This window comes from Pleurodeles waltl, chromosome 4_1 (assembly GCF_031143425.1).
Source record: "Pleurodeles waltl isolate 20211129_DDA chromosome 4_1, aPleWal1.hap1.20221129, whole genome shotgun sequence".
Classification (NCBI taxonomy): Eukaryota; Metazoa; Chordata; class Amphibia; order Caudata; family Salamandridae; genus Pleurodeles; species Pleurodeles waltl.
In genome coordinates this window covers 494,647,532-494,673,165 of record NC_090442.1, presented here as the reverse complement: position 1 = coordinate 494,673,165, position 25,634 = coordinate 494,647,532, and the positions used below count along the sequence as shown (strand labels likewise).

Here is a 25,634-nt window from a genome sequence, read left to right as displayed (position 1 = left end):
TGAGAGGAATGTAGTGTCCTGCTTGAAACATTCTAGTGTTCCTTACATAACCACTCCTTGAGGGCTGAACCCTACACCCACCCCACACGGGTGTCACTGGTCAGGTGGCCCTGCCAGTAAAAGGGCTCAAGTGCACATGCTCGTGGACAGTTACCAGTCCACTAATTATGCCTACGTGTGCGTTATTCATGTAGCATCTGGTCCCAGGGCCCACAATACCACAGAAACCAGCTTCAATGTTAAGGCCTTTCATTTCTAAGTTAAGCATTTTCAATGAGGAAAAACAATGCTCTCATTCTCGAGGTTTGTAACGTGTTTATAACCACAGTTTTACCCACAAGACTGGATTGATGATTTTAGAAACTATAAGGATTGTATGCCTATAACTGATAGATTAATTTATGACCTCACAGTTGTATTTTGACTAATACAAACTTTTTTTCCTGTGTATGGGTTGAAATGATTCACAATACAGTTGCTGCAATCTCTCAAAGCTATTTTCCTTCGGCATATAAAAGGAGGTCTGAGGAAACTCCTAAATTAATTTACTGGGCTGTCACTTTGCTCTCAACCTGTCCAGCTGAAGGTATCAAAACCTGCAATGCTTATAGTTTTAGTCTAGACTGGCTCAGCATTCTATATTTCTGATCTTGCTCTACCTCTCAAATTCATAAGAATGGTAAAAAAATGTTTTAATAATTGTTTCCATTTTCAAGGAAATGAAACCGTTTGTCATGGTTAATAAATGCTAATAGATGTTACAGAATGACAGCTAAGGCATGCATGGCACGTGCTTATAATCATAGATTAGGAGAATAATGCAGGTAATTTTGAAGTTAGATTATTCGCATCAGTCATGCCTACCTCTGCAATATTAAGTGATTCAGCAGTCTAGCAGAATGCGTGTAAAATGGAATTGCGGTTAAAATTACAAAAGCTGTTATGGGTCTCCTTTGTAAGCCCAAGGTCGTTTTACTAATTGCATCTCCATCTTTGTTGAATCCAGATCTCGAGCTTGTTACATAAGTGTTGCTATGAGTTACGGACTCCCACACTGTAGTTGCCAAGTGCGTGTGATTTGCATTGGTTTATCCATTAATCGAGAAGCCTTCATGCATTTATCAGAAAATAACTGCATTTTAAAGTAATCAAAAATGTGTTGTGGTCGATGTGAGTGGGTGCCACTGGGCGAGAGGTGAAAGCGGATCAGATCAGCCCAGCACATAGTTAATGCATGAGTTGCAGACATATAGAATAAACAGAAAGCTATATGAGGATTTCATCTCTTCGAACATCATCAAAAATTAGTGGCAAGACAAGGCCGGGAACTTGCTCATGGGTTGCCAATAGACCATACTGGACCTATGCAATATTAACCCATGGTATTTCCGAGGGCCATCTCAATTAATTTCAGTTGTGCTGTATCGAATTTCTCCCTTACCTTTTTACCTTAATAGATTTTGCAATGCTGAATTTTGTTTGTCTAACTTTAGCTCAAGCTCCATCTAGTTAGTATCCTCAAAGTGGGTCAACGATGTGCATCAAATGCAAAAAGTCGGAGTCTTACTAAGGGTGCACATTCACTCTACATCCCCAAAGAACCATGAAATATCTACAATTATCAATGAAATTTAAATCAAATGCATGGGCATGACAACTTCAAATGCCACACAGAGATCATGGAAACCACTGAAAGTCTCCAAGAACCTATTACAAAATAAAATCCTCAAACGCTACCACGACCAACTGAAAAATAACCCTAATGGGCCTAATACGACTATCCCTGCTGTACATTGAAATCATTGCAGAGTTGACTTTACCTCTCCCTCAACCGCAGTATCCCTTCTCCCTCAATTTCATCATAAAATCACTGCAGATGGTTTCAAAATCTAATCTGCTTGGCAAAGGGTATCTCTGCTTGGCGAAGAGATACTACGTGTTATGGGGATAGAGTGAACAGCCTTTAACGTCAAGGAACAGACTAGAGGGCAGACCACGTACATCATAGCAACACCCATCTTATCCCCTGTTCTGCTAGTGCCTCCTACACATGCAACCTTTTGTCTGGGATATGGGGAAAACCAGGGCCCAGGTGGACCAGCTTCATCCTTCTCTGCCTACTATTAATCTCTTCATTCTGGTACTTTAGATGGTGTGGTTTCATTAGAATATTTTTGACAAACCTCTTTTGCAAAACCAAACAACTGTAAATCACAAAGAGCTGTAACTATGCGTGATTTAGTATAACTTCGGAAATGCTACCATGGTTTTGAAATGCATATGTTACTAGTTCTGTATTAGTTAGTTCAAAGGTGTTTAGTTTGCATTTCCAATTTAAGTATGGCTGGTTTATTGATCAAATGTGTTACTATGGGCCAGATGTATCAAAATATTTTGCACTCGCAAACGGCGAAATCGGACGTTTGCGAGTGCAAATTCGTGGTCTGCAATGAATCAAAGGCATTTGCAGACCACAAAATAGAAATCGCAAAAATTGCGATTTTTTTTGCGTTGGGACCTGGAGTTTGCGAATCGCATTTTGTGATTCGCAAAATCCAGGTCGCAAGGCAATTCTGCAAAAAATCGCAAATGGCGATTTTTCGCAGAATGGTATTTTGCACATGCAAAATACCATTGTCTGCAACCAGGTGGTAACCTGGTGCAAAATTAAAAAATGCAGTAAAACTGCATTTTTAAATGTAATATGTAAAGCACACATGCCCTTTTGGCATGTGTGTACTTTACATGGTAAAAAAATATATATATTGGGGTGCAGGAGAGGGGGCCTTAGGCCCCCAGCACCTTGGCCTTTTGCATTTCCCAAATTGCGATTTCTGGTTCAGAAATCGCAATTTAGGAAATGCAAAAAATTTGCAGCTATGGGCCAACAGGCCCATAGCTGCGAATGGGGCCAGTATCGCAATTTGCGATATCGCTATTACCGATTCGCAAATGTGATACATGGCCCTTTGCGATTCGGTAATAGCGATTTCTTAAAAATCGCAATTACCGAATTGCAATGGGCCAGAATCATACATCTGGCCCTTAAACTGTTGTCTGTACAAGTTTCATAATTTTGATAATGGCAAGATTTTGAAAAAAAAGATGTTGTGATATTGATATGAGCTCTATTCTGGAATTAAATGAAGCCATGTCTTTTCTCATACTGAAATATTGAAAAATAGCTAGAGAAGTTTATGTTGTTTGGTTTAAGATGATAAAATGACTGCCATGTCTGATAATCAACCTAGTTCTTACTTTATAAAGACCTCTTTAAAACATTGCAGAAATTACTGGTCGAGTATTGTCATTTTATGCACCAATTTTTTAATATTTCAAATATATTTTTATTGTATAGCTGGAAGAAACATAGTTGGTGCCTGTCATTTGCACAATTCTCCTGTGGCAACTAAAGAAGTGTTGAGACGCCTCCGAGACAGGGAGATGTGAGGCATGGCTGTGATGCATTTTGCTATAACTGCCTAAGCTCCTGGAGATTACTGGAGCTAGCTGAAGTGCAAAAAAACAAGGGTCGTGATATATTTTCCCCTCTTTGGCATTTCCCAAATTCTCTGTTGTCAGAAGCCTTCGGAGGCCTATTTCCCCCACTACCTTTTAACTGTGGGTCCTCACAAGTCAGGCCCCTTCTCACCAAGAAAAAAACTGAAAATTCCCCCAAAGAGAAATGTTGCATCTGAGCCCGTGTTAATGATTCCTTCAATCGGCTTTCACTTGGAAGTGTACAACCATTGTTCCCACTTCCTGTGTAATTTGTTTTATTTGGCATGCTTCTGGAAATTTATTAGTATGTGTTTTCCTTTCAGTAGCTTAGATTGGACATTTCATTCTTTGTTATTTTATTGTTTATTTATTTATTTATACTTGCACCCCATGACATTTCCCTCAGATCCATTTAGGAGTCTTTGATTTTCCCTTGAAGGATTACTTGACCCAGATGTTTGTGGGAGCATAGCAGTAACACAAATAATAGCAGAAAGAAATGTTGTTCCCCATTCAGCTTTTCAGGAGGTTTTCTTACTTCCTCCTTGCAGTGCCCACCAAGCTCACTAAAAACGTTTCCCATAGGGTTTTATTATTACTCAAGTAAATAACAAAGAGAGGACTTAGATATGGCCCACGCAACATGCAAAATGTAGGCAGGCTAATGATGTAGAACTGGTATTTTCCACTTGGATATTTCCCCTGATGTCCTCGCCAACTAGATTTGTGCTTCACTTAAGGCAACAAACGATTGAAAACTTTGCTCTGAAAAACATCCTAGTTTTTATCCGTTGCATATCATGAGTTACTCCAAAGGTTCTATGAAGATCACTATACGGTCAGCCTCCAACTTGGGCGCACAATCCTTCCTGCCAAAGCTTAAATTATTATAATTAAACATATTCATTTATTCATAAACCAATGGTGCCTGGGTAAGAAGATTTCAGTTGAATAGGGGGGGGGGGACTGTTATTCTTCGCAAACATTAAGTAGCACACAATTTTTTTCGTATGCCGCAAAGGTTATAAAGATAACAGTTTAGCTGAAACACTTTCGCTTTAACAGGCTAATCTGCGATGCCTGCTGCTTGACAAGGTGACTCCATCAACCAGGATTGGAAAATAGACGTGGTATACAGGAAAACAATTAGGGTGCTGTCCAATACCTGAGCTGCAAGATGATAAGGCTTAGCAGAAGGAGTCCTGATTCAAAGATGTTCAATGGAATTCCCTCTGTACTTGGGTTTCAAGCCCTGCAGGTCTTCGAGATCATTTGATCAGGCCCCAAGGACAGATGTGCTTCAGTGGGGTTCACCTGTGAAGTGAAAGACTTGAACGCATGAAAATAAAGATATTTTTAGAAATACATTATATTTTAAATAAGCCTTTTTCAGGCCAGTCTGAATTGCAGTTATTGATGTAGAGATAGTATGACATAGGTTCAATCTTCTCCTCTCTTGCAGGGTGTAATTTGGGTCATCACTAAATGCCCCTTTTTGTTTTCTCTCAGTTGGGATGACAGCAGCTCTGTTAGCAGCGGCCTCAGTGACACTCTTGACAACCTCAGCACTGATGACTTGAACACAGCCTCTTCGGTCAGCTCCTATTCGAACATTGCCTCCTCTCCAAGGAAGAGCAATCACACGCAGGTAAGAGTGATTCTGGCATGTTGGTTGCAGCATGCCTCTGGTTATGTACTACACAAATCATTTGTAGTATGTGATGCAAAGCGTGGCCCCTATGGGAATTCAAGCATTTTCTCAGTAGGCATGCATGAACAATAGTCTTTACAGAAAACATAACCATCATCTGAAAACCTAAGACTACTGGAGGATAACCACCCATAGGCCAGAGAGTGCCAAGCGAAGGACATGACACACTGGGTAAAGGAGAGTTAATAATTATCTTATTGTTTTTAGGTCGAGCATAGCAGCGCACAACCGCTGCTTTTTCTACCTGTTGGTATCTATGCGGGCTTTTAACCACGCCCACCTCACGCCCATCACTTTCACTTGTTCGTGGGCTCGTCTTTCAAAAAACCTTTGATGACATTGGTAAATGCTTTACGTTTGTCCCGCCTTGGGGTGGTTTTGTTAGCGCCTTGGGGACCGACATTGCTACTTGGATAATTGCACGTTTGCCGATATGTTTGACTGTGAGCAAACTTCATTTTTCTTTTGTCTCTCTTCTTCGCACTCATGTTTATGGCGTCTGTGGCACTTTGAATTGACTTGCTAAAGTCAACTGTTTTACTTTTCATTTTCAATTTATGTGGCAAGAAATTACAATGCTAAAAGCTCTAATTCGAGTAAACGCAAGACTCAGTGCATTGCAAATGGTTGTTTTTCTAAAGGCTAGCAATAAGGGTTGATTTTAGAGACTTCTTGGTAACCTTAAAAAAAGTTTTAAGGTTTGACTTATTTTGAGTTCTAATGTTATATTTCTAACGATGTTTTGGCTTCTTAAATTCACAGCGCACCCAGAAGTTGCAAAATTCTTAATTAGCTTAACTGACAAACTAGCGTGTAAAACCTTGAAGGTGAAGCAAGCTTTTCTAAATGTTATTCCAGCTTCTGTTGGAAGTTACTACATATTTAGTTAGAAGAGGGGTATTCTAATATTGAAGTTGATGGAATTTGCTGGGCTTGCTGCCTAGCGCAGGGTTGTTTTGATAAGGGTCAGCAGGCCTTTTATAATTGTGCTCTCATTGATATAACACACGTGGTTCTATTACAATTCTCAAACACAAGGAAGGGATTGGTTGTTTGATGTTATGACTATTGCACAGACCTCTGCACACGCTTTGCTCTCATGATCCTTAATACTGTTGTGAATCCGTTTTCAGAGTATTCTCACGCGGAAGAAATCATATGACGGTGCAACAAAGGATCTAAATGATTAGCTAATATGTGCTTTTAGTCACAATTGGAATATTCGGGTCTAGGACAATGCAGCACAGTGAAGCAACTTTATTTATACAGTGCAAAGTTAGGAGCAGTGATAATTATGCTGCCTGACAAGGTGTGACCTGTTCTCTTTTCGAGCACATCCAACAAATTTCACAAAAAAATCGTACACCTTAATTGCTAAATCCATATGTATTATAAATGTGTCTGTGTGAGTATGTGTATTTTGCCTGACCATAGCTATAAAGCTACGGTGTACTGTAGAACATAAAGGGACAGAATAAAAAATCAACTGCACCAATGTCTTAACTTCACCCAATCTGTGACCTACATTCAGAGAAGAGCACTTGCTGCATCATTGTTTCCTTGGACAGCATATTGTATTTAGAGTGTTTATATCAAAAAACGGTGAGAAGATGAGTCATTCGTTTACTCTTACCGCCCCTGGAATTCTTGGTGAGTTCGCATACTACACTTCTTTTTTCACCTGAGATGCCTTTAAGGAATCCTCCTCCACAGCCTGCCCAAGCATGGTGATATTATGCGGTATGGCTCATACCAGTCTATTAATCTGTACATGGGCTTATCCACCTATTTAATGGTCACACAGTAATGCACACAAAATACTGAAACTCCTCTGCGGTTGCAGCTTAACCACTGGGTCCATGTCTTCCAAAGTTCAGTAGCTGATTGTGTTGAGACAGATGGATTTTAGGGCCCTTTGTATTTCCCACAATGACTCCTAAATAGCAAGGTTCCCGAATGCTGGTGGAGAAACCTGCTGCATTACACCCTCAGCACAACCTTGATACTAGGTGTTGCCCTTTAACCATGAACTGTAGACATCACACAATATGGCCGGCCTAATGATCCTTCTATATTCTGACTTTAACTTTGCAGCGTGCTTTACCCCAATATTTGTATACAGTCAGCGACAGGACATCATCTCTCAGGAACTAGTGTAGTACCCTAATTCCTTGCCAGCCCAAACACCTTAGCAGCTATTTCCCAAAAGTCGTTGCTATTAACAAAAGACCACATTGCGGCTTATATGCTCTGTGTAGGTAGCCATTTGTTTAACACGACCAATGGCCTCTGCAAAAGCAATTCCCCTTTTTACACTGGAGCAGATAGTGTAGGTGAAAGGATCGGATATTAAATTAGTTTTGCCTAACTTTTGAAGAGCACATTCTATCTTTTCATTTGGTGCATTTATTAATCCTCATAATCCTTCCAAAGGATACAGGGGCTAAATTTGATCCACTTGGGCTTTTCCGAAGTAACACTCAAACACTTCAGGTATTGCAGGAATGTATGTTACATTTTACATCCCAGACATTGCATAATACATTTCATTTCTTTGGTTTGTGTTTCTCTTATAAGTGAACAGTAAATACACTCATTTATTGGCATTTGTGTGAGGAGTCTTGGACATAGATATAAATGATTTTTCTTCACCCATGAAATGATTGGAAAATATCACTCATTCCAACTATCCGAAGCTGCTGGTATTTTCAAACAATAAATGGGGAATGTGCGTGTTGGGTGTTTCCATCTTGAAGGCAAATGTTGGAGTATCAAGGCAGAGTTACAGAGGAGCTTGTGATGATGGCTGGCGTGAGCAGTGTAAGTTTGTCACTTTAACAAAAATCCATGCTCACAACATCCTTTATATCTGTGCTTAGAGAGAGGACCTCTGCATCACAGGACAGCAGAAACACATTTGACATTTAGTGCCTGGTCTAGCGCCGGGTGTACTTAATGGCAGATTATATACTCAATAAAAAAGATTCCTCTTGGGAGGCTGCTTGAATCTGAACACGGATCTTTTAGTAATCGTGCCCTTTTTGATGAAGCTGTGCAGTTTGTTCACAATTTGTTCTCAGAGTTCTTAAAGCTGTAGGCATCATTTGACGTTTACTGAACATCGCTCCAAATGAATGAGTCTTTTCGATTGCTTTAGGTGCATGAATTGCTTCCAAACGTACATGTATTGGAAAATAATTTAGGGACACCTATTTCATCACACTTGAGATTTATTTTCGGTTCCAGGAACCGAGGAATGATATACTTGTGAATTTCAATCGAAGTGTGAGAAATTGGTTGATTTTAGAACCGCTTTTAACTGCTACTAATAGTTCGTTGTGCATTGTTTGGGCTTTCACAGAGGTTACTGGTCTACCACTGTCTCAAAAAGCACTTTGCAATCCACGTTGCCTGTTTCTCCTCCTCTCTGTTTCCTCCTGGTTAGTACTTGGCTATGTAGAAACCGCTTCTCAAGTGTTAGTATGTACTTGTACCACTGAGGTGACTTTTACTGCCTTGTTAGGGTGGAGCGCGCAAGTACTCCGGCCCCTTTTGTAATATCTCTGTGGGCTTTTAACCACACCCATGTCACTCCCATCAGTTTTGTTGGTTCGTGAGCTTGCCTTTTAAAATTTACTTGATTTCATTTGTGAAAGGCATGCATATGTCATGCCCTTTCCTGTGTTTAGTCCTCCTTGACAGCACCTGTAAACTACTGAAAACATTCGAGGCTAAATGTTTTTCACATGGCTTCTGGACTACTTTTTATTTTTATTTCCTACACAGCGCAATCTCGCTGGGCTGTAGTCGAGTGATTTGCATGACATCGACCCTGTTACATAGATAATTGCACAGCTACTGATACGTTTGACTGCGAGTGAACTTCTGTTTCCTTTTGTATGCTTCTTCATGCACATGCTTATGGCGTGGCACTTTAAATCGGCTTGCTTATGTAAAACTGTATTACTTTTCATTTTCAATTTATGTGGCAAGAAAAGTCTGGTTAGGACTTTATAGTGCTAATAGCTCTAAGTCGAACAAGTGCAGGACCCATTGCATTGCAAATGCTTATTGTTACTGGTATCAGCTTTAATGTGGAAAACAAGCCTGATAATGTCGGCTCTGCTGAATGATATGTCAGACAGATCTATGCACAATGCTTTCCTGTGCCACTGGTTTTCATCCGTACTTGAGGCTGCTATGGAAGCTACAATATCAGTGGTTTCAGTTAGTCACCTAAGACGAGAAGAGGCTGTCGCCTAGGACCACCAAGGACATGTTACTTTTTAGGATGGGCACACAAGTCAGTTTTTCAGATGATTAAACATAGAACAGATGGTTTGAAGAATCCTCTTTTAGCATGCTTTGGCAGAACCAGGAGGTCGCACCCAGGTACTTTTTAAAAAGAGGAAGGTGTGGGAGAAGGAGGGTGCAGAGAAAGAAAACAGTCCCACATATACACAGCAAAGCAAGGTCTGACTTCCGAAATTACAGTATGCCATTCAAACAGAACATTGTGAGATGGAAATGATCGTGAGTGTTACAATACTCAAGAATAAGAAGGTAGTCTGTTGAAACAGGAGCAGAGAGGTGAGTAAGACTAGAAAGTCATCCAGTGGGGGTGTATAGGACTATCCAAAAGCTTGCTCTCTGTATTGTGGTGTTCACAATACGTCTTCAAAGCCTGAAAGGGCAGGATCCACCCATATCCACAGTTAGAGCCTAATTATGACCTTGGCGGATGGGATATTCCGTCACAAATGTGACAGATATCCCATCCGCCATATTACAAGTTCCATTATATCGTATGAAACTTGTAAAACAGCGGACAGGATATCCGCCATGTTTGTGACGGAATAACCTATCTGCCTAGTTGGTAATCAGGCCCTAAGTGTGTTGTAATGAGACTGTAGCTGAAGAAAAGGCATGCTTTCAATCCCAAATGTGATGGTGCTGCTGTGATTACAGACGTGAACTGCTATTCAGAGAACGTCACATGTTATATTTTTAACATGAACATTCCTTGGCATAAGAGAATGGCTCAGGGAAAGGAATGAGCAAGTTACAATAGATGTACTCATTAGCAGATTCCACATGAAACATGCACTGAAAACAAAGAATTGGAATGTCCATGCGTGAGTCTGGGATCTTAAGTGAATTGCTTGCCAGATCTTATTTCAAGATTCGAATGAGTCCCGTGGGTTCTATAAACCAAACCATCTCAAATCTCCTTGGATATTACCAAATTCACTTACATAGTGACCTCTTCAGCCAATATTGAGTTACAGGACTTACTCACAAAGGCGATTTTTTAAAGATACTAAGTAGAGTTTACTCTAATTCTCTTTGATGTACTCTTGCTTTCCATTGTCAATTGGCGCCCAAAAATCCTAAAATGAAATATTCATTTACTTTTAGATCAAATAGAAAGAACTGTGTCTCTTTAATCTTTTATAAACGGGAGTTGGCCATTTCAGAGCCAATTCATAAAGGCCTGTCAGAGTATGTAAAAGAGTACATACGTATTACTACTTTCCATAGTCTTAAATCCTTTTGTGACTCAAGATCCGACCACTAAACCTGTTTCTCTAAAATTTCAAGTAACATAACCTCATTTTTTTCTAAGCACTTTTATTTTTTTATAAAAAGTAATGTTCAGCCAGAATTGAAACATAAAAAGGTTTAGAGAATTAGATTGTCTCAAATCGCCCCAAGGGATTTTTGTGCTTCAGGCTCATTTCGTCCTGATCTACGTGCTGAAAACAAAATGTTTCAGTAACTGCGTCCTGTCTCTATCAACAGTTATTTTTTTAACTTAAAAATAAACTTTTACAAATCTGCATAGCGTAAAATTAAATTGAAAAATATAATTTAGCAATACATACAAAGGTAAGACAAAAAATATACAACTCTTACAAAGGGACCAATATATTAAAACTCTACTATGGCATGGAGTGAGTGAGCATCATACCTCAGACGTCACACTTGAATGTTATCATTCACACATTGCTCTATGTTGTGCTGTGGAGCTGCGAAAACTGCCTCAAGGAGCCTAAAATGTGTTACATCATGCAAACCTTGTATCTACCATCCAGTAATGAGTTACAAAAGACTGCTTGACGACAGTGACCACTAAAACCATCGTCAACCAGGTACTAAAGAATGCTAAGTTTGCCATGTTTCTCTTTCTTGCAGGTGAAGACAGATTCTGAGAAGCGCTCTGTGGCAGACATTGAAAACTGGTGCAATGTGGAGGAGATGAGGAAGTCAGAGGAGGAGTGTGATGGAGGGGCAGATTCCAGCAGCAAGTGGAAAGGCCTTCCTCCCGAAGACTCAGAAAAGGGGTCACAGAAGTCCTCTCTTTCTGTCTCACAGACTGGATCCTGGAGGAGGGGCATGACTGCACAGGGAGGCGTGGTATCACCCAGGCACAAGTCTGGGACTAGCCCACTGAAGACACCAGGTATGATTGCTGTTTGTGCTGTGCTGGAAGGGAAAATGTCTGACTCAACATCAGAGTTCACTTTTAACTATGGGTGTTAGAAGCTGAATAACTTTTACTAAATAGGTTCAACATATGTGAATTGTTTAGGTCTCGCCTGCTTCAAGACATACACTAGTGCATGTGCTCTCACTTGCAAGAGATATTGTATCCTACAAGGGGCTTAGGGCCTGCCCAGTGCTTACCATTTGTGGATTTGATTGTCACTCTCATTTGCTGCCTTCAAAATAGGGAGGTTGGGAGTCTGTTTCACTTCCTCTTCATTTGGCTGGAGCATGGGCCAAGTTTAATTGCTTCATCTGGATTAAGGGTTCTTCCACTTTTTGTGCTGTGATTGAGACCCTATTTTTTCTTTCTTCTTTCCCTGCCATCCTTGTCTGTGTTGCATTTTCCCGTCCCATCATGTCATGTTGCTTATTCTCCTTACATCCCCTTCTCTGTGTAGCTTCTTCCCCTCCTATACCATCTGTGTTGTTCTTCCACTCTTCTCTGTTGCTTCTTCCCCTCCCACTCCATCCGTGTTGCTTATTTCCCATCCACCCCATCTGCATTACTTCTTCCCCTCCAACCCTGTCATTGTTGCTTCTTCTCCCACCCCTTCTGTGTGGTTTCTTCCCTTTCCACTTCCTATCAGTGTTGCTTCAACCTCTCCCACCCTTGTTCATGTTGCTTCTGCCCCTGACCTGTGCTGCTTCTTCCTCTCCCACCCTATATCCATGGTGCTTCATTTCCTTTCATCCTGTCCTCTCTGTTACTTCCTCCCCTCCCACCTGTGCCTCTGTGTTGTTTCCCCCTCTACCTGCCCCTCTGTGTTGCTTCCTCTTCCATGTTGCTTTCCTAAGTATTTTTTCCTCCCCTTCTGCCTGCCCCTCTGTGTTGCTTTATCCCCTCCGACCTGCCACTCTGTGTTGCTCCCTCCCTCCCGCCTGCTCCTCTGGCTTACTCCCTCCCACCCCGCTGACTTGCTTTCTACATCCTGCCCGCTGACTTCCTTCCTATATCCCACCGATCCCTCTGTGTTACTCCCATACCTCCCACCCACACCTGTGTTGCTCCCTCCCACCAACCCCTCTGTGTTGCAACAACCCTCTGTTTTGAAGCCTCCCACCTCCTCTGTGTGGCTCTCTCCCTCCCTCCCACCCACCCCCACCTACCCCTCTGTGTGGCTCTCTCCCTCCCTCCCACCCCCACCCACCCCTCTGTGTGGCTCGCTCCCTCCCACCCACCCACCACTCTGTGTGTCTCTCTCCCTCCCAACCACCCACCACTCTGTGTGTCTCTCTCCCTCCCTCCCAACTCTGTGTGGCACTCTCCCTCCCTCCCATCCACCCCCACCCACCCCTCTGTGTGGCTCTCCCCCTCCCTCCCACCGCCACCCACCCCTCTGCGTGGCTCTCTCCCACCCACCCACCCCTCTGCGTGGCTCTCTCCCACCCACCCACCCCTCTGCGTGGCTCTCTCCCACCCACCCACCCCTCTGCGTGGCTCTCTCCCACCCACCCACCCCTCTGCGTGGCTCTCTCCCTCCCTCCCACCCACCCCTCTGTGTGGCTCTCTCCCTCCCTCCCACCCACCCCTCTGTGTGGCTCTCTCCCTCCCTCCCACCCACCTCCACCCACCCCTCAGTGTGGCTCTCTCCCTCTCACCCACCCCCACCCACCACTCTGTGTGGCTCTCTCTCTCCTTCCCACCCACCCCTCTGTGTGGCTCTCAAAACACCCACCCCTCTGTGTGGCTCTCTCCCTCCCACCCACCCCCACCCACCCCTCTGTGTGGCTCTCTCCCTCCCACCCACCCCTACCCACCCCTCTGTGTGGCTCTCTCCCTCCCACCAACCCCTACCCACCCCTCTGTGTGGCTCTCTCCCTCCCATGTGTGGCTCTCTCCCACCCACCCCTCTGCGTGGCTCTCTCTCTCCCTCCCACCCACCCACCCCTCTGCGTGGCTCTCTCTCTCCCTCCCACCCACCCACCCCTCTGCGTGGCTCTCTCTCTCCCTCCCTCCCACCCTCCCACCCCTCTGCGTGGCTCTGTCCCACCCCACCCACCCACCCCTCTGCGTGGCTCTGTCCCACCCCACCCACCCACCCCTCTGCGTGGCTCTGTCCCACCCCACCCACCCACCCCTCTGCGTGGCTCTGTCCCACCCCACCCACCCACCCCTCTGCGTGGCTCTGTCCCACCCCACCCACCCACCCCTCTGCGTGGCTCTGTCCCACCCCACCCACCCACCCCTCTGCGTGGCTCTGTCCCACCCACCCACCCACCCCTCTCCACCCCTCTGCATGGCTCTCTCTCTCCCCCTCCCTCCCACCCACCCCTCTGCGTGGCTCTGTCCCGCCGCACCCACCCACCCCTCTGCGTGGCTCTGTCCCGCCCCACCCACCCACCCACCCCTCTGCGTGGCTCTGTCCCGCCCCACCCACCCACCCCTCTGCGTGGCTCTGTCCCGCCCCACCCACCCACCCCTCTGCGTGGCTCTGTCCCGCCCCACCCACCCACCCCTCTGCGTGGCTCTGTCCTGCCCCACCCACCCACCCCTCTGCGTGGCTCTCTCTCTCTCCACCCACCCACCCCTCTGCGTGGCTCTCTCTCTCCCCACCCACCCACCCCTCTGCGTGGCTCTCTCTCTCCCTCCCTCCCACCCACCCACCCCTCTGCGTGGCTCTCTCTCTCCCTCCCTCCCACCCACCCACCCCTCTGCGTGGCTCTCTCTCTCCCTCCCACCCACCCACCCCTCTGCGTGGCTCTCTCTCTCCCTCCCTGTCACCCACCCACCCCTCTGCGTGGCTCTGTCCCACCCCACCCACCCACCCCTCTGCGTGGCTCTGTCCCACCCCACCCACCCACCCCTCTGCGTGGCTCTCTCTCTCCCTCCCACCCACCCACCCCTCTGCGTGGCTCTCTCTCTCTCTCCCTCCCACCCACCCACCCCTCTGCGTGGCTCTCTCTCTCCCTCCCACCCACCCCTCTGCGTGGCTCTCTCCCGCCCCACCCACCCACCCCTCTGCGTGGCTCTCTCCCGCCCCACCCACCCACCCCTCTGCGTGGCTCTCTCCCGCCCCACCCACCCACCCCTCTGCGTGGCTCTCTCCCGCCCCACCCACCCACCCCTCTGCGTGGCTCTCTCCCGCCCCACCCACCCACCCCTCTGCGTGGCTGTCTCCCACCCCACCCACCCACCCCTCTGCGTGGCTCTCTCCCACCCCACCCACCCACCCCTCTGCGTGGCTCTCTCCCACCCCACCCACCCACCCCTCTGCGTGGCTCTCTCCCACCCCACCCACCCACCCCTCTGCGTGGCTCTCTCCCACCCCACCCACCCACCCCTCTGCGTGGCTCTCTCCCACCCCACCCACCCACCCCTCTGCGTGGCTCTCTCCCACCCCACCCACCCACCCCTCTGCGTGGCTCTCTCCCACCCCACCCACCCACCCCTCTGCGTGGCTCTCCCACCCCACCCACCCACCCACCCCTCTGCGTGGCTCTCTCCCACCCCACCCACCCACCCCTCTTCTTGGCTCTCCCACCCACCCCTCTGCGTGGCTCACCCACACCCACCCACTCACCCCCACCCACCCACCCCTCTGCGTGGCTCACCCACACCCACCCACCCCTCTGCGTGGCTCACCCACACCCACCCACCCCTCTGCGTGGCTCACCCACCCACCCACTCCTCTGCGTGGCTCACCCACCCACCCACCCCTCTGCTTGGCTCTCCCACCCTCCCACCCACCCCTCTGCTTGGCTCTCCCACCCACCCCTCTGCTTGGCTCTCCCACCCAACCCTCCCACCCACCCCTCTGCTTGGCTCTCCCACCCAACCCTCCCACCCACCCCTCTTCTTGGCTCTCCCACCCACCCACCCACCCCTCTTCTTGGCTCTCCCACCCACCCCTCTGCGTGGCTCTCCCACCCACCCACCCACCCCTCTGCGTGGCTCTCTCCCAACCCACCCACCTGCGTGGCTCTCTCCCAACCCACCCACCCACCCACCTGCGTGGCTCTCTCTCAACCCACCCACCCACCCACCTGCGTGGCTCTCTCCCAACCCACCCACCCACCCACCTGCGTGGCTCTCTCCCAACCCACCCACCTGCGTGGCTCTCTCCCAACCCACCCACCCACCCCTCTGCATGGCTCTCTCTCAACCCACCCACCCACCCCTCTGCATGGCTCTCTCTCAACCCACCCACCCCTCTGCATGGCTCTCTCTCCACCCACCCACCCACCCCTCTGCATGGCTCTCTCTCTCACCCCTCTGCGTGGCTCTCTCCCACCCCACCCACCCCTCTGCGTGGCTCTCTCCCACCCACCCACCCCTCTGCGTGGCTCTCTCTCTCCCACCCACCCACCCACCCCCTGTGTGGCTCTCTAAACCCCTCTGCATGGCTCCCTCCCACCCACCCACCCCTCTGCGTGGCTCTCTCCCACCCACCCACCTCTCTGCGTGGCTCTCTTCCTCCCACCCACCCCTCTGCGTGGCTCTCTTCCTCCCACCCACCCACCCCTCTGCGTGGCTCTCTTCCTCCCACCCACCCACCCCTCTGCGTGGCTCTCTTCCTCCCACCCACCCACCCCTCTGCGTGGCTCTCTTCCACCCACCCCTCTGCGTGGCTCTCTCCCACCCACCCACCCCTCTGCATGGCTCTCTCCCACCCACCCACCCCTCTGCATGGCTCTCTCCCAACCCACCCAGCCCTCTGCGTGGCTCTCTCCCAACCCACCCACCCACCCCTCTGCGTGGCTCTCTCCCCTCCTGCCCATCCCTCTGCGTTGCTCTCCCCCCTCCGCCCACCCCTCTGTGTTGCTCTCCCCCCTCCCGCCCACCCCTCTGTGTTGCTCTCCCCCCTCCCGCCCACCCCTCTATGTTGCTCTCCCCCCTCCCCCCCACCCCTCTGTGTTGCTCTCCCCCCCTCCCGCCCACCCCTCTGTGTTGCTCTCCCTCCTCCCGCCCACCCCTCTGTGTTGCTCTCCCTCCTCCGCCCACTCCTCTGTGTTGCTCTCTCCCCCCGCCCACCCCTCTGTGTTGCTCTCTCCCTCCCACCCACCCCTCTGTGTTGCTCTCTCCCCCTCCCACCCACCCCTCTGTGTTGCTCTCTCCCCCTCCCACCCACCCCTCTGTGTTGCTCTCTCCCCCTCCCACCCACCCCTCTGTGTTGCTCTCTCCCCCTCCCACCCACCCGTCTGTGTTGCTCTCCCCCTCCCACCCACCCCTCTGTGTTGCTCTCTCCCCCTCCCACCCACCCCTCTGTGTTGCTCTCTCCCCCTCCCACCCACCCCTCTGTGTTGCTCTCTCCCCCTCCCACTCACCCCTCTGTGTTGCTCTCTCTCCCCCCCCACCCGTCTATGTTGCTCTCATCTCCGTGTTGCTCTCTCCCTCCTACTTGATTGTCTGTGTCTTTATTCCCTCCCACCTGTCAGTGTTGCTTCATCCTCTACCACCTGCCGGTCCATATTGCTTCATCCTCTACCACCTGCTCATCCACATTGTTTCATCCTCTACTACCTGCCCTTCCATATTGCTTCATCGCCTCCCACATGCCCATCTGTGTTGCTTCTTCCCCTCCCCCCAACCTGCCTGTGTTGCTGCTTCCCCTCCCACCAACCTGCCTGTGTTGCTTCTTCCTCTCCCACTTCCTTCTGTGTTACTTCTTCCCCTCCCACCCTGCATCCGTGTTGCTTCATCCACTCCCACACGCCTGTCAGTTACGCTTCCCTTGTCAGTGTTGCTTTGTAAGTCTTTGCTGCTTCGTCACCTCCCACCCCATCTGTGCTGCTTCATCTCCCATCCTCATCTAAGCTGTTTTTCCTTTCCTCATCCTGTACAAGTTGCACTGTCGTCTCCCATCCCATGTTGCTTCTTCTCCTCCAACCCCTGTTCATATTGCATCTTCTCCTCTCACCATATCTGTTTTCCTCCTTTTCCTCCCGCCCCACTTGTGATGCTTCTTCAACATCTGTGTTGCCCCATCCACGTTGCTTAGTCCCCTGCCACCGCCTGTCCGTGTTGCTACTCCCCATTCACCGAGTCTGCATTGCTTACTTCCCCACCTCGTCCCTGATGGTGTTGCTTATTCTCCTCCTATCCCTTCCTCGTTCCTGTTGCTTAGTCCCCTCCACCCAACTGACAAAGGGAAAAGAAGCTCAATGACGTGGCTAATAGGTCTCACTCATTGGGAAGACCTAGTGACTTATGCAATGTGTACTTTCTCAAGTGAATGATTCTGTCTTGATCGGTAATAGTCATGGGTGGTTGAGAGATTGTGAAAAGTAAAATTCATCATACCTCTTTACCACTCCTGGAGGAAAGCAGAAAAACAATGTAAAAAGAGTTGAGTATGTTCTTAATTATTTATAATCTGCTTTGAGTGTATCTTTCACCAAAAAGGACACACTTGGTAGCAGCATTAGCCAAGCATACTAAATTGAATTCACTTTGTAGCTCTTCCCAATATTCTTCCTGATGTTGAGGATTTATAAGTGGCAGTTCGTGCATCCTTTTGTTAAACTTGTAAGGGCTGGGATTTTTAAGTCATTCACAACGTTTTCTTGTTTTAGTAAATGTATTGTTATGGTTTCGGGGAAGGAAATACGCAGAAACAGAAAGAGGTGTGATGTGCAGTAGGAGAAAAGCAAAGAGATAATTAGGTAGCAGGAAGTGTTGCACACTCTTGCTATGGTACTGAAAACGGAGGTGGAGTGAGTAGTAGAAGTATGAGACACTGCCTCCGGCAACCTCTGGGCAGGATGCCCCTGATGTACCTGGAAAAATCTAAATTCTGAGAGCGGTGCGCAGAGTTATAAAATTACCCAACATAAAAGTTAGTGGTTCTAAAAGAGGTAAGAAGGCAGAAAGAAAAATAGTGCACTTGGGCAACCAACGTTTAAATAAGATATGGCTGTGCGTTCTGGAAGCTCAGAGGCTAGCCAGGCCACTCAAGGGGGCTCTCCTACATCTTCAGAGAAAAACCACATAGAGGGGCGCGACCCATTGTCCTGGAGAGGGATGCACAGCAGAGCAATGTCTAGGGCACCTCAGGGGAAACACAAAAGGTCAAGGACTCGAGTATCCACTTAAGACAAAACAACTGCCTGGGTCACCTAGCTCCCAGCTGTGGTATGCACTAGTGAATGTGAATGAGTCCATCTTTGGGAGTGTTGGAACCAATGTTGCTTTGATGCTCGCTGGTGGGTTTTCTAGCTCTTTCATGCAAGGAGCGTTTTTCAGGGCTCATTGGCTGTGGATAAGGAGACCGGGGGGGGGGGGGGGGAGCTCTGGGACATTTATGCCAGACTGCCTGTGAACAGTGACTGTATTTTAGCCTGACTATTTCGCCTAGCATTATATAGAGGGCAAATGTGCAGTGCTATCATTGCCTTACTGAGCACTTCGATATTGTATTCATTCCTTGATTGTGTTGGTTTCGAAGTATTGCAGTGCTACTTTGAGTGCCATTGTTTCAAATAAAAAGAAAAATTCTTTAAAAAAAAAAAAATGCAGTGTAGCTGCAATTGGCAATCTTTAAACCCACGCAGCAGCCTTTCTCCTGCAATGCAAGACATCCCCCAACTGCCCGGTAACCATGTGCCCTTGCAGCCAGGGCTGTACTGCGGTCTCTGCTGGTACAAGGCACCATGCACTTACCGTAGAAGAGACTCGTGCCTTAGAGTGAAAGGGTTTGGCAGGTGCCTGCTTTAGGTGAGTTGCTAAAGATTCATGAAGCGTAAAGTGTATGTTCTTTGTCTTATCCGGTGCTTTAAATGGGCCGGTACGGAGTTCCGGCACTTTTTTTTATTTTGCGAGGTAGTGTGCCCGTACTTCTCAAGAAAAACGTAACACTTTTAATTGGAGAGTACCGTCACTTCTCAGAAGCAAGCAGATACTCCGGTACAGAGTACCTGCACTTCTATTTTTCCATTTCACTCACTGGTCTTAACGACATCGAAAGCGGGGCATTCCGAATATTGCAACCAGTGGTCAGCACGCGCGCAGAAGCGCTGACGCTCTCCTTTGCACGTGGCGTGTGGAGGGACGGGGACTGAGAAGAGTGTGCAGGGAGCATTGTAAGTCAGCACACAGGATGAGTGAGTGCCAGCCTGCACACCTCAGTGCTGACAGCTTTACGTGACAAGGCCGTGTCTATCATTGTGCTCGTGTAACTAGATCATTGGTTAAGGCTGCTTCGGATAGATCAGCAAGTCAAGATTCCACATCTGAGTACGATTACACGTCGCATACTTATAGGCAGCGACGGCAGACTCGGCCGTTTGATCTGGCAATGTCGATACAAAAAGTCACCACTGAGTTATTATAGTCACGTGTTATTTGAAGGGGAGGTAAATAATTACATCGGTAGTAACGAGCGCAAAAAAAAGAAAACATTGTAACTTACTCCTAGCCGATCTTGTATACAACCGTTACCTATAGACTATCATGGGTTTAATCTTTCCCAATTTGGATAGTTAACGCTGCTCGTGCAGGAAAGTAAAATGATTAATATCTTAAAACCAGTAACCACGCGAGGTGATGAACTGGAGGAGCAGTCAGCGCTCGTATGGGATGGGTTGCTCGGTGACAGAAACATTGTATTCGTCTGCCATCTAGTGTCAACTCACGAGTACTGTCGCTGAACAAGACATGCCACTAACAACCCCTAATTTTCTAATTACCTGAATAGTGGGACAGATGCTTTCATTAAAGGTTTTTTTTGTTTTGTTTTTTACTGCACGTATAACTGGGTCAGAACTCGCCGTTGCTGCAGCTCTCTCATTCCGAACAGGTTCAGCCGATATATAAAAATGATATATGTAAAAATGCTTTTTTTTAAAAAAATCTGCATGTTTTCGAAATCGTTAACATGCTCTCTCTGAGGTTGCCCCACTAGCTATTGTATCCATGTTTTCGGTTCAAAATGCCGTGGGGTGTCACGCACATTTTAGGAGAATCGGTGACGTCATATTTTGCTTTCTCTAATTAGGCCAGGATATTTGATATCTATATCAGTTTATCTTTCTTTTTGAAGGAGGTTTTGAAGAAAATGTATTGTAAGCAAAGTTGCTGGTGCTAGCCTTTGTGGAAAAACTAATTGTGCAAATGTCTAATCTAACCCTGATCTCAATCACACTGTATTACGATTTGACAGGTGGCATGAATGCACATGTGTACCACTTGAGAGCATGCTCCTTCAGCTGGATCTTAGAAATGACCGATGAATATGGCTAATGACATCAGAATGCAGCACAAACTTGGTGCAGTCAGAACAACACAGCCCAGGAACCCTCTCATACTTGGTAACAACAAATGCTCACCTAGGATTAGGCTTCCTTTTGCAGCTGCAAAGATGGTGTAAAACTCATGCGCCCGTTCCTCCTGACTGATGCTTCATTTTCTCCGAATCTTTTTACACATTCAAAAGTGATATGTGAGGAGACCATGCGCAGACGTGTTTTCTGTTCAATATGATTGTATTTGAACCCATTGGTACTGCCTTTTGCCTCCCCTGGCCATTTATAACAATATGCAACTGAACTACACAATCCCGATGTAGCGCAGTGTAGTCACACCCACAGGTGTAATCTATAATTTATGTCACACACAGGTAAAACGGATGACGCAAAGGCTTCAGAAAAGGTGAAGGCGCCCTTGAAAGGAAGCTCCATTCAGCGTTCTCCGTCCGATGCGGGGAAAAGCAGCGGGGACGAGGGGAAGAAGCCACCGTCGGGGATCGCACGGCCTACCGCCACAGGCTCGTTTGGGTTCAAGAAGGCTGGGGTCGTGTCAACCACCATGATCACAGCCAGCGGTGCCACAATAACAAGCGGCTCTGCCACGCTCGGTAAGATGCCCAAATCTTCAGGCATTGTTGGCAAATCAAATGCAGGCAGGAAGACCAGCCTGGATGGCTCCCAGAACCAAGACGACGAGGTCCTGCTTGCTACTGCAAAAACAACCATGCAGTACCGGAGTTTACCCCGCCCTTCTAAATCAAGCACCAGCGGCATTGCCGGTCGTGGCGGGCACAGATCCAGTACCAGCAGCATAGACTCAAATGTCAGCAGCAAATCAGCAGGCACTGCCAGCAACAAGCTGAGAGAGCCCTCGAAAATCGGGTCGGGGCGGTCCAGCCCTGTAACCACCAACCAGACAGACAAAGACAAGGAGAAAGTGGTGGTGTCTGACTCTGAGAGCGTGTCTGTGTCAAGCTCTCCAAAGTCTAGCCCAACCTCAGCCAGTGCCTGTGGAGCAGGAGGCCTCCGACAGCCAGGATCCAAATACCCGGATATTGCCTCACCCACTTTCCGAAGGTAAGAACCCTCCCAAATTCATTGCGTCAAGACACCACTCATTTATTTTTCAAAAGTGCCTTTGTAGTTTGTACAGGAGATTTGCGTTGCACTAATGAACACTAAAGGGTAAAGTTCAAATGCTGTCACAAGGATGGCTCAATATGATGAACAATGTGCTAGTTATTGAGTCACTTGTTCACCTTTAGTACAAGCTGGCCGTGTTCAGAAATGCCTAAATGTCATTACCAACTGAATATATTTTGGTGGACTCTATTGTTTTTTCATTGGCACGTTAAGTCTGCTTTCTGAATGGCTGATCCTTAGGTAGGCGTTGGAAAGTTAACGGAATTGGTTGCTGCTCTCGCTGCAGACATCAGTGTAAAAACATTCATACCACTGACCTGGACTCTGGGGGATTAATTGACGCATCTGCCTATACATACACTTTACCCAGTTCCAGTGATTCATCACAATAATCTATCAAACTTACTCCTCGGATATTTTGAGCTAACTATTGGAGACTGCTACAGGCTATGGTTGTAGTAGGAATCAGTTACTACAAGCAAGCTTAGGCAATAATTATCATGTATTTATTGTATATATACACACTGTGAAGCCAAGGTCTGTGCATGTATTATATATATATATATATATATATATATATATATATATATCACCACTAGTCTATTTTTCTTCAACCAACGATCAGCTGCACCACTATGGACACATTGTACTGCATTGATTCAAATCATTCAAAAAATAAATCTTTTCTTTAAGCTTAACAAACTTGACCCTAATTATGGCCAACACATTCGGCGTAATGCCTTTTACTGGGCCTGTGTGTATACCATGACTGACACAATTCTAACATATGGTCCTTCCATCAGGTACATGCCCTAAAAACTCTCAATATTACATAATACATTTGGCAACCATTTTTATACCATGGAATAAACCCCTTTTAAAAATTGCTGTTTTTTGTTATGTGTATATAATACACACCCAAGTGTAAATAAACATTTTTTCTGTGACACAAACATACCAAAACGAAAATGTATTTGAAATTCATGCCTCAAACCATCTGTTAAAATACTACAAAATAAATATGAATTCATGATGTGCCTACCCCATATATCATTTTTTTTTTAAAGTTTCTCATTTTTTACCCATGTTTTTCAAATGTTTGCCTCCTTTCATTGCATTTCATTGCATTTCTTCAATACTATGACTTGCACACCACTGTTAATATCCACAGTCCATATAAGATATTGATATTTTGATATAATAGTGGTGGGCATAATGTACAAAGGACTAGTTACTAACAATCCTCAATAAGTACATATGAAGTGCTAATGCCTTCTTAAAGTGCTACTGGACCCAAATATTTTAAAAGCAATCAACTTAAATTTATATTCTGAGCCCTAAAATGTATGAATAACATAATTGATAGCGGGACTCTCAAAGTACACCCCGAAGATTATAAACTGCCAGTGATACTAAAAAAAAGTCTCGAAGGAATTTGTAAAATGCCAATATTTATTTGGGGTTAACATAATACAGTAAAACACCATGATTAATGACCCACATCGAATACTTAAAAAAGTGCTGAATGCTTTCTTAGAGTGCAAATCAACATAATGCACTATGAAATAATTATTAGTGCTTCTGACCATATTCCCTGATGGACAAATACCAATGTTCAGAAAATTAGTTCTGTAAGACGTTCAGCACATCAGGCATTAATCCCCTTTGGCCTTTCTCACAGGGAATGCATGTTCTTTCTCCAGGTGTTCATCAGATTAACATCCTAGTAAACATTCACAATTTGCAAATATATAATTCCTTTCGGCTAATCAGCACCCTCTCACTTCATTCGTCTTCCAACAAATATACTTGAAAAATATTTTTGTTGCAGTTGGTTACATTTTACCCACCAAATTAAAGTAGATTAAAGCACCAGTGCTTCCTTTTAGTACAAGTCAACCTACCAAAGAACAACTTTTATAAATAGAATTCTCTTAATTCATAGGGACGTTAGGCAAGAATTCTTAAATGGAGGGGACAATTACACCATTCTTTAGATGTCTTTACAGATAGGTGCCTATAATCTAATGTGCATGATTTATCATAAGAAAACAGAATACTCTAATCGTGGGTCACATGAGTCAAGCCTGGAGTCACTTTGCGGTTACAAATGGGAAATCCCTATCCCTGTGGGTGCTATCACTCTACTTTGGTCATGGACAAATATAGACCCCTCAATAAATGGACATGCTGTTCAGCATCACTATCATGTCCCCACGGTACCTCTGTTCCCAGTATTATGATCAATGCGGATTCCTCCCTTCTCAGTTCTTTTTCCCTTTCATATATTTCATCCCATAATACTGGAAACTTGTTAGGGACCTGGCATCATGATGTTCTAAGTGGACAGCCAATGGGTAACTTTGATCCGCATTCTTTATAGCTCGGATATGTTGCAAGATCATAATTTTTTATTTCTTAATGGTGCTGCCCACATATAACCTGCTACACCCTCACTTCAGGATGTAGACTACATGATCCGTATTTCAGGTTATCCTGCCTCGTATTGCGATGTTAGGCCATCAAAGGTATGATATTCCTTACAATTTAACCCATATCTGCAGGCTTTACAGGTGTCACACTTGGTAAACCCTTTGGTCTTACTCATTAGCCAATTATCTGCTCCCATTTCCTTTCTGGAGTCAAAAATGTTGCACGTTAATATATCACATAGTGATCTGGTTTTCTTGGATGTTATTTGGGGACCCGTGCTAACTACGTTTTTTTAGAGACTCATCCCTACGCAAGAGATGACAATTTCTACACTGGATCTTACTCACACTGGACTGAATTGTACTCCAAAAATAATCTGTGAATCCCAGCATCCTCCTTTACACTGTCCTTCATCTGTGGATACAGTAATTCCTGTCTGTGTTTTGTGGTGACTCTCTCCTTAGCATTCTCCAACATATCCACATGATATCCCTGTCCGATGAATCATTCCACCATCCTCCCAACTTCCCTGTTACATTCTTCTTCAGTAGAACAAATCATCTTTGCTCTTATTACTTGGCTATAGGGGATACTCCACTTTAATACCTTTAGATTTCCACTGTTAGCATGTAGGACAGCATCAGTTGCCATTGGCTTTCTGTGTATTTTACTGACCAATATGCCTTCCAGGATATCCAATTCAACATCTAGGAATTCACAATGAACTCAGCTGTACATATTGGTATATCTGATATTATACTCATGGCCATTTTAACAATGTATGAATTCCTGTAATTCCAGTTCATCCCTTTCCACAAAATGATGTGATCATCTATAAAGCATGACCACAGTGCCACCCTATCCATGAAATAATCATTATCATCAGCCTAGACCACTTCCTTTTCCCACCACCCCATGAATACAATGAATACATTTGTGTAGGCGAAGGAAGTGCCCATTGCCATGCTCTATAACTGATTATAGTACCTCTTGTCAAAGATGAACACATTGTGGGTGATGCAGAATTCAGGCATTCTAATCATTTGAGTGTGGTGCAAATGTTCAATGGGCCTGTCCCTAAGAAAATGCTCACAGGCCCATGGTCCATCTTGAT

General features: G+C 46.2%; 1 protein-coding gene across 5 annotated transcripts in view; it reads left to right on the top strand.

Annotated features, from left to right (window-relative positions):
- NAV3 (neuron navigator 3) overlaps positions 1 to 25,634 on the top strand; it is a 1,001,553-nt gene that overhangs the window by 671,058 nt on the left and 304,861 nt on the right. For all 5 annotated transcript variants that reach the window (XM_069228788.1, XM_069228787.1, XM_069228786.1 and 2 more), the window contains 3 exons: positions 5,011 to 5,149; positions 11,408 to 11,675; positions 21,316 to 22,021. In XM_069228788.1, the coding sequence (XP_069084889.1) occupies positions 5,011 to 5,149; positions 11,408 to 11,675; positions 21,316 to 22,021 (1,113 nt within the window). The remainder of the gene's footprint in view (positions 1 to 5,010; positions 5,150 to 11,407; positions 11,676 to 21,315; positions 22,022 to 25,634) is intronic.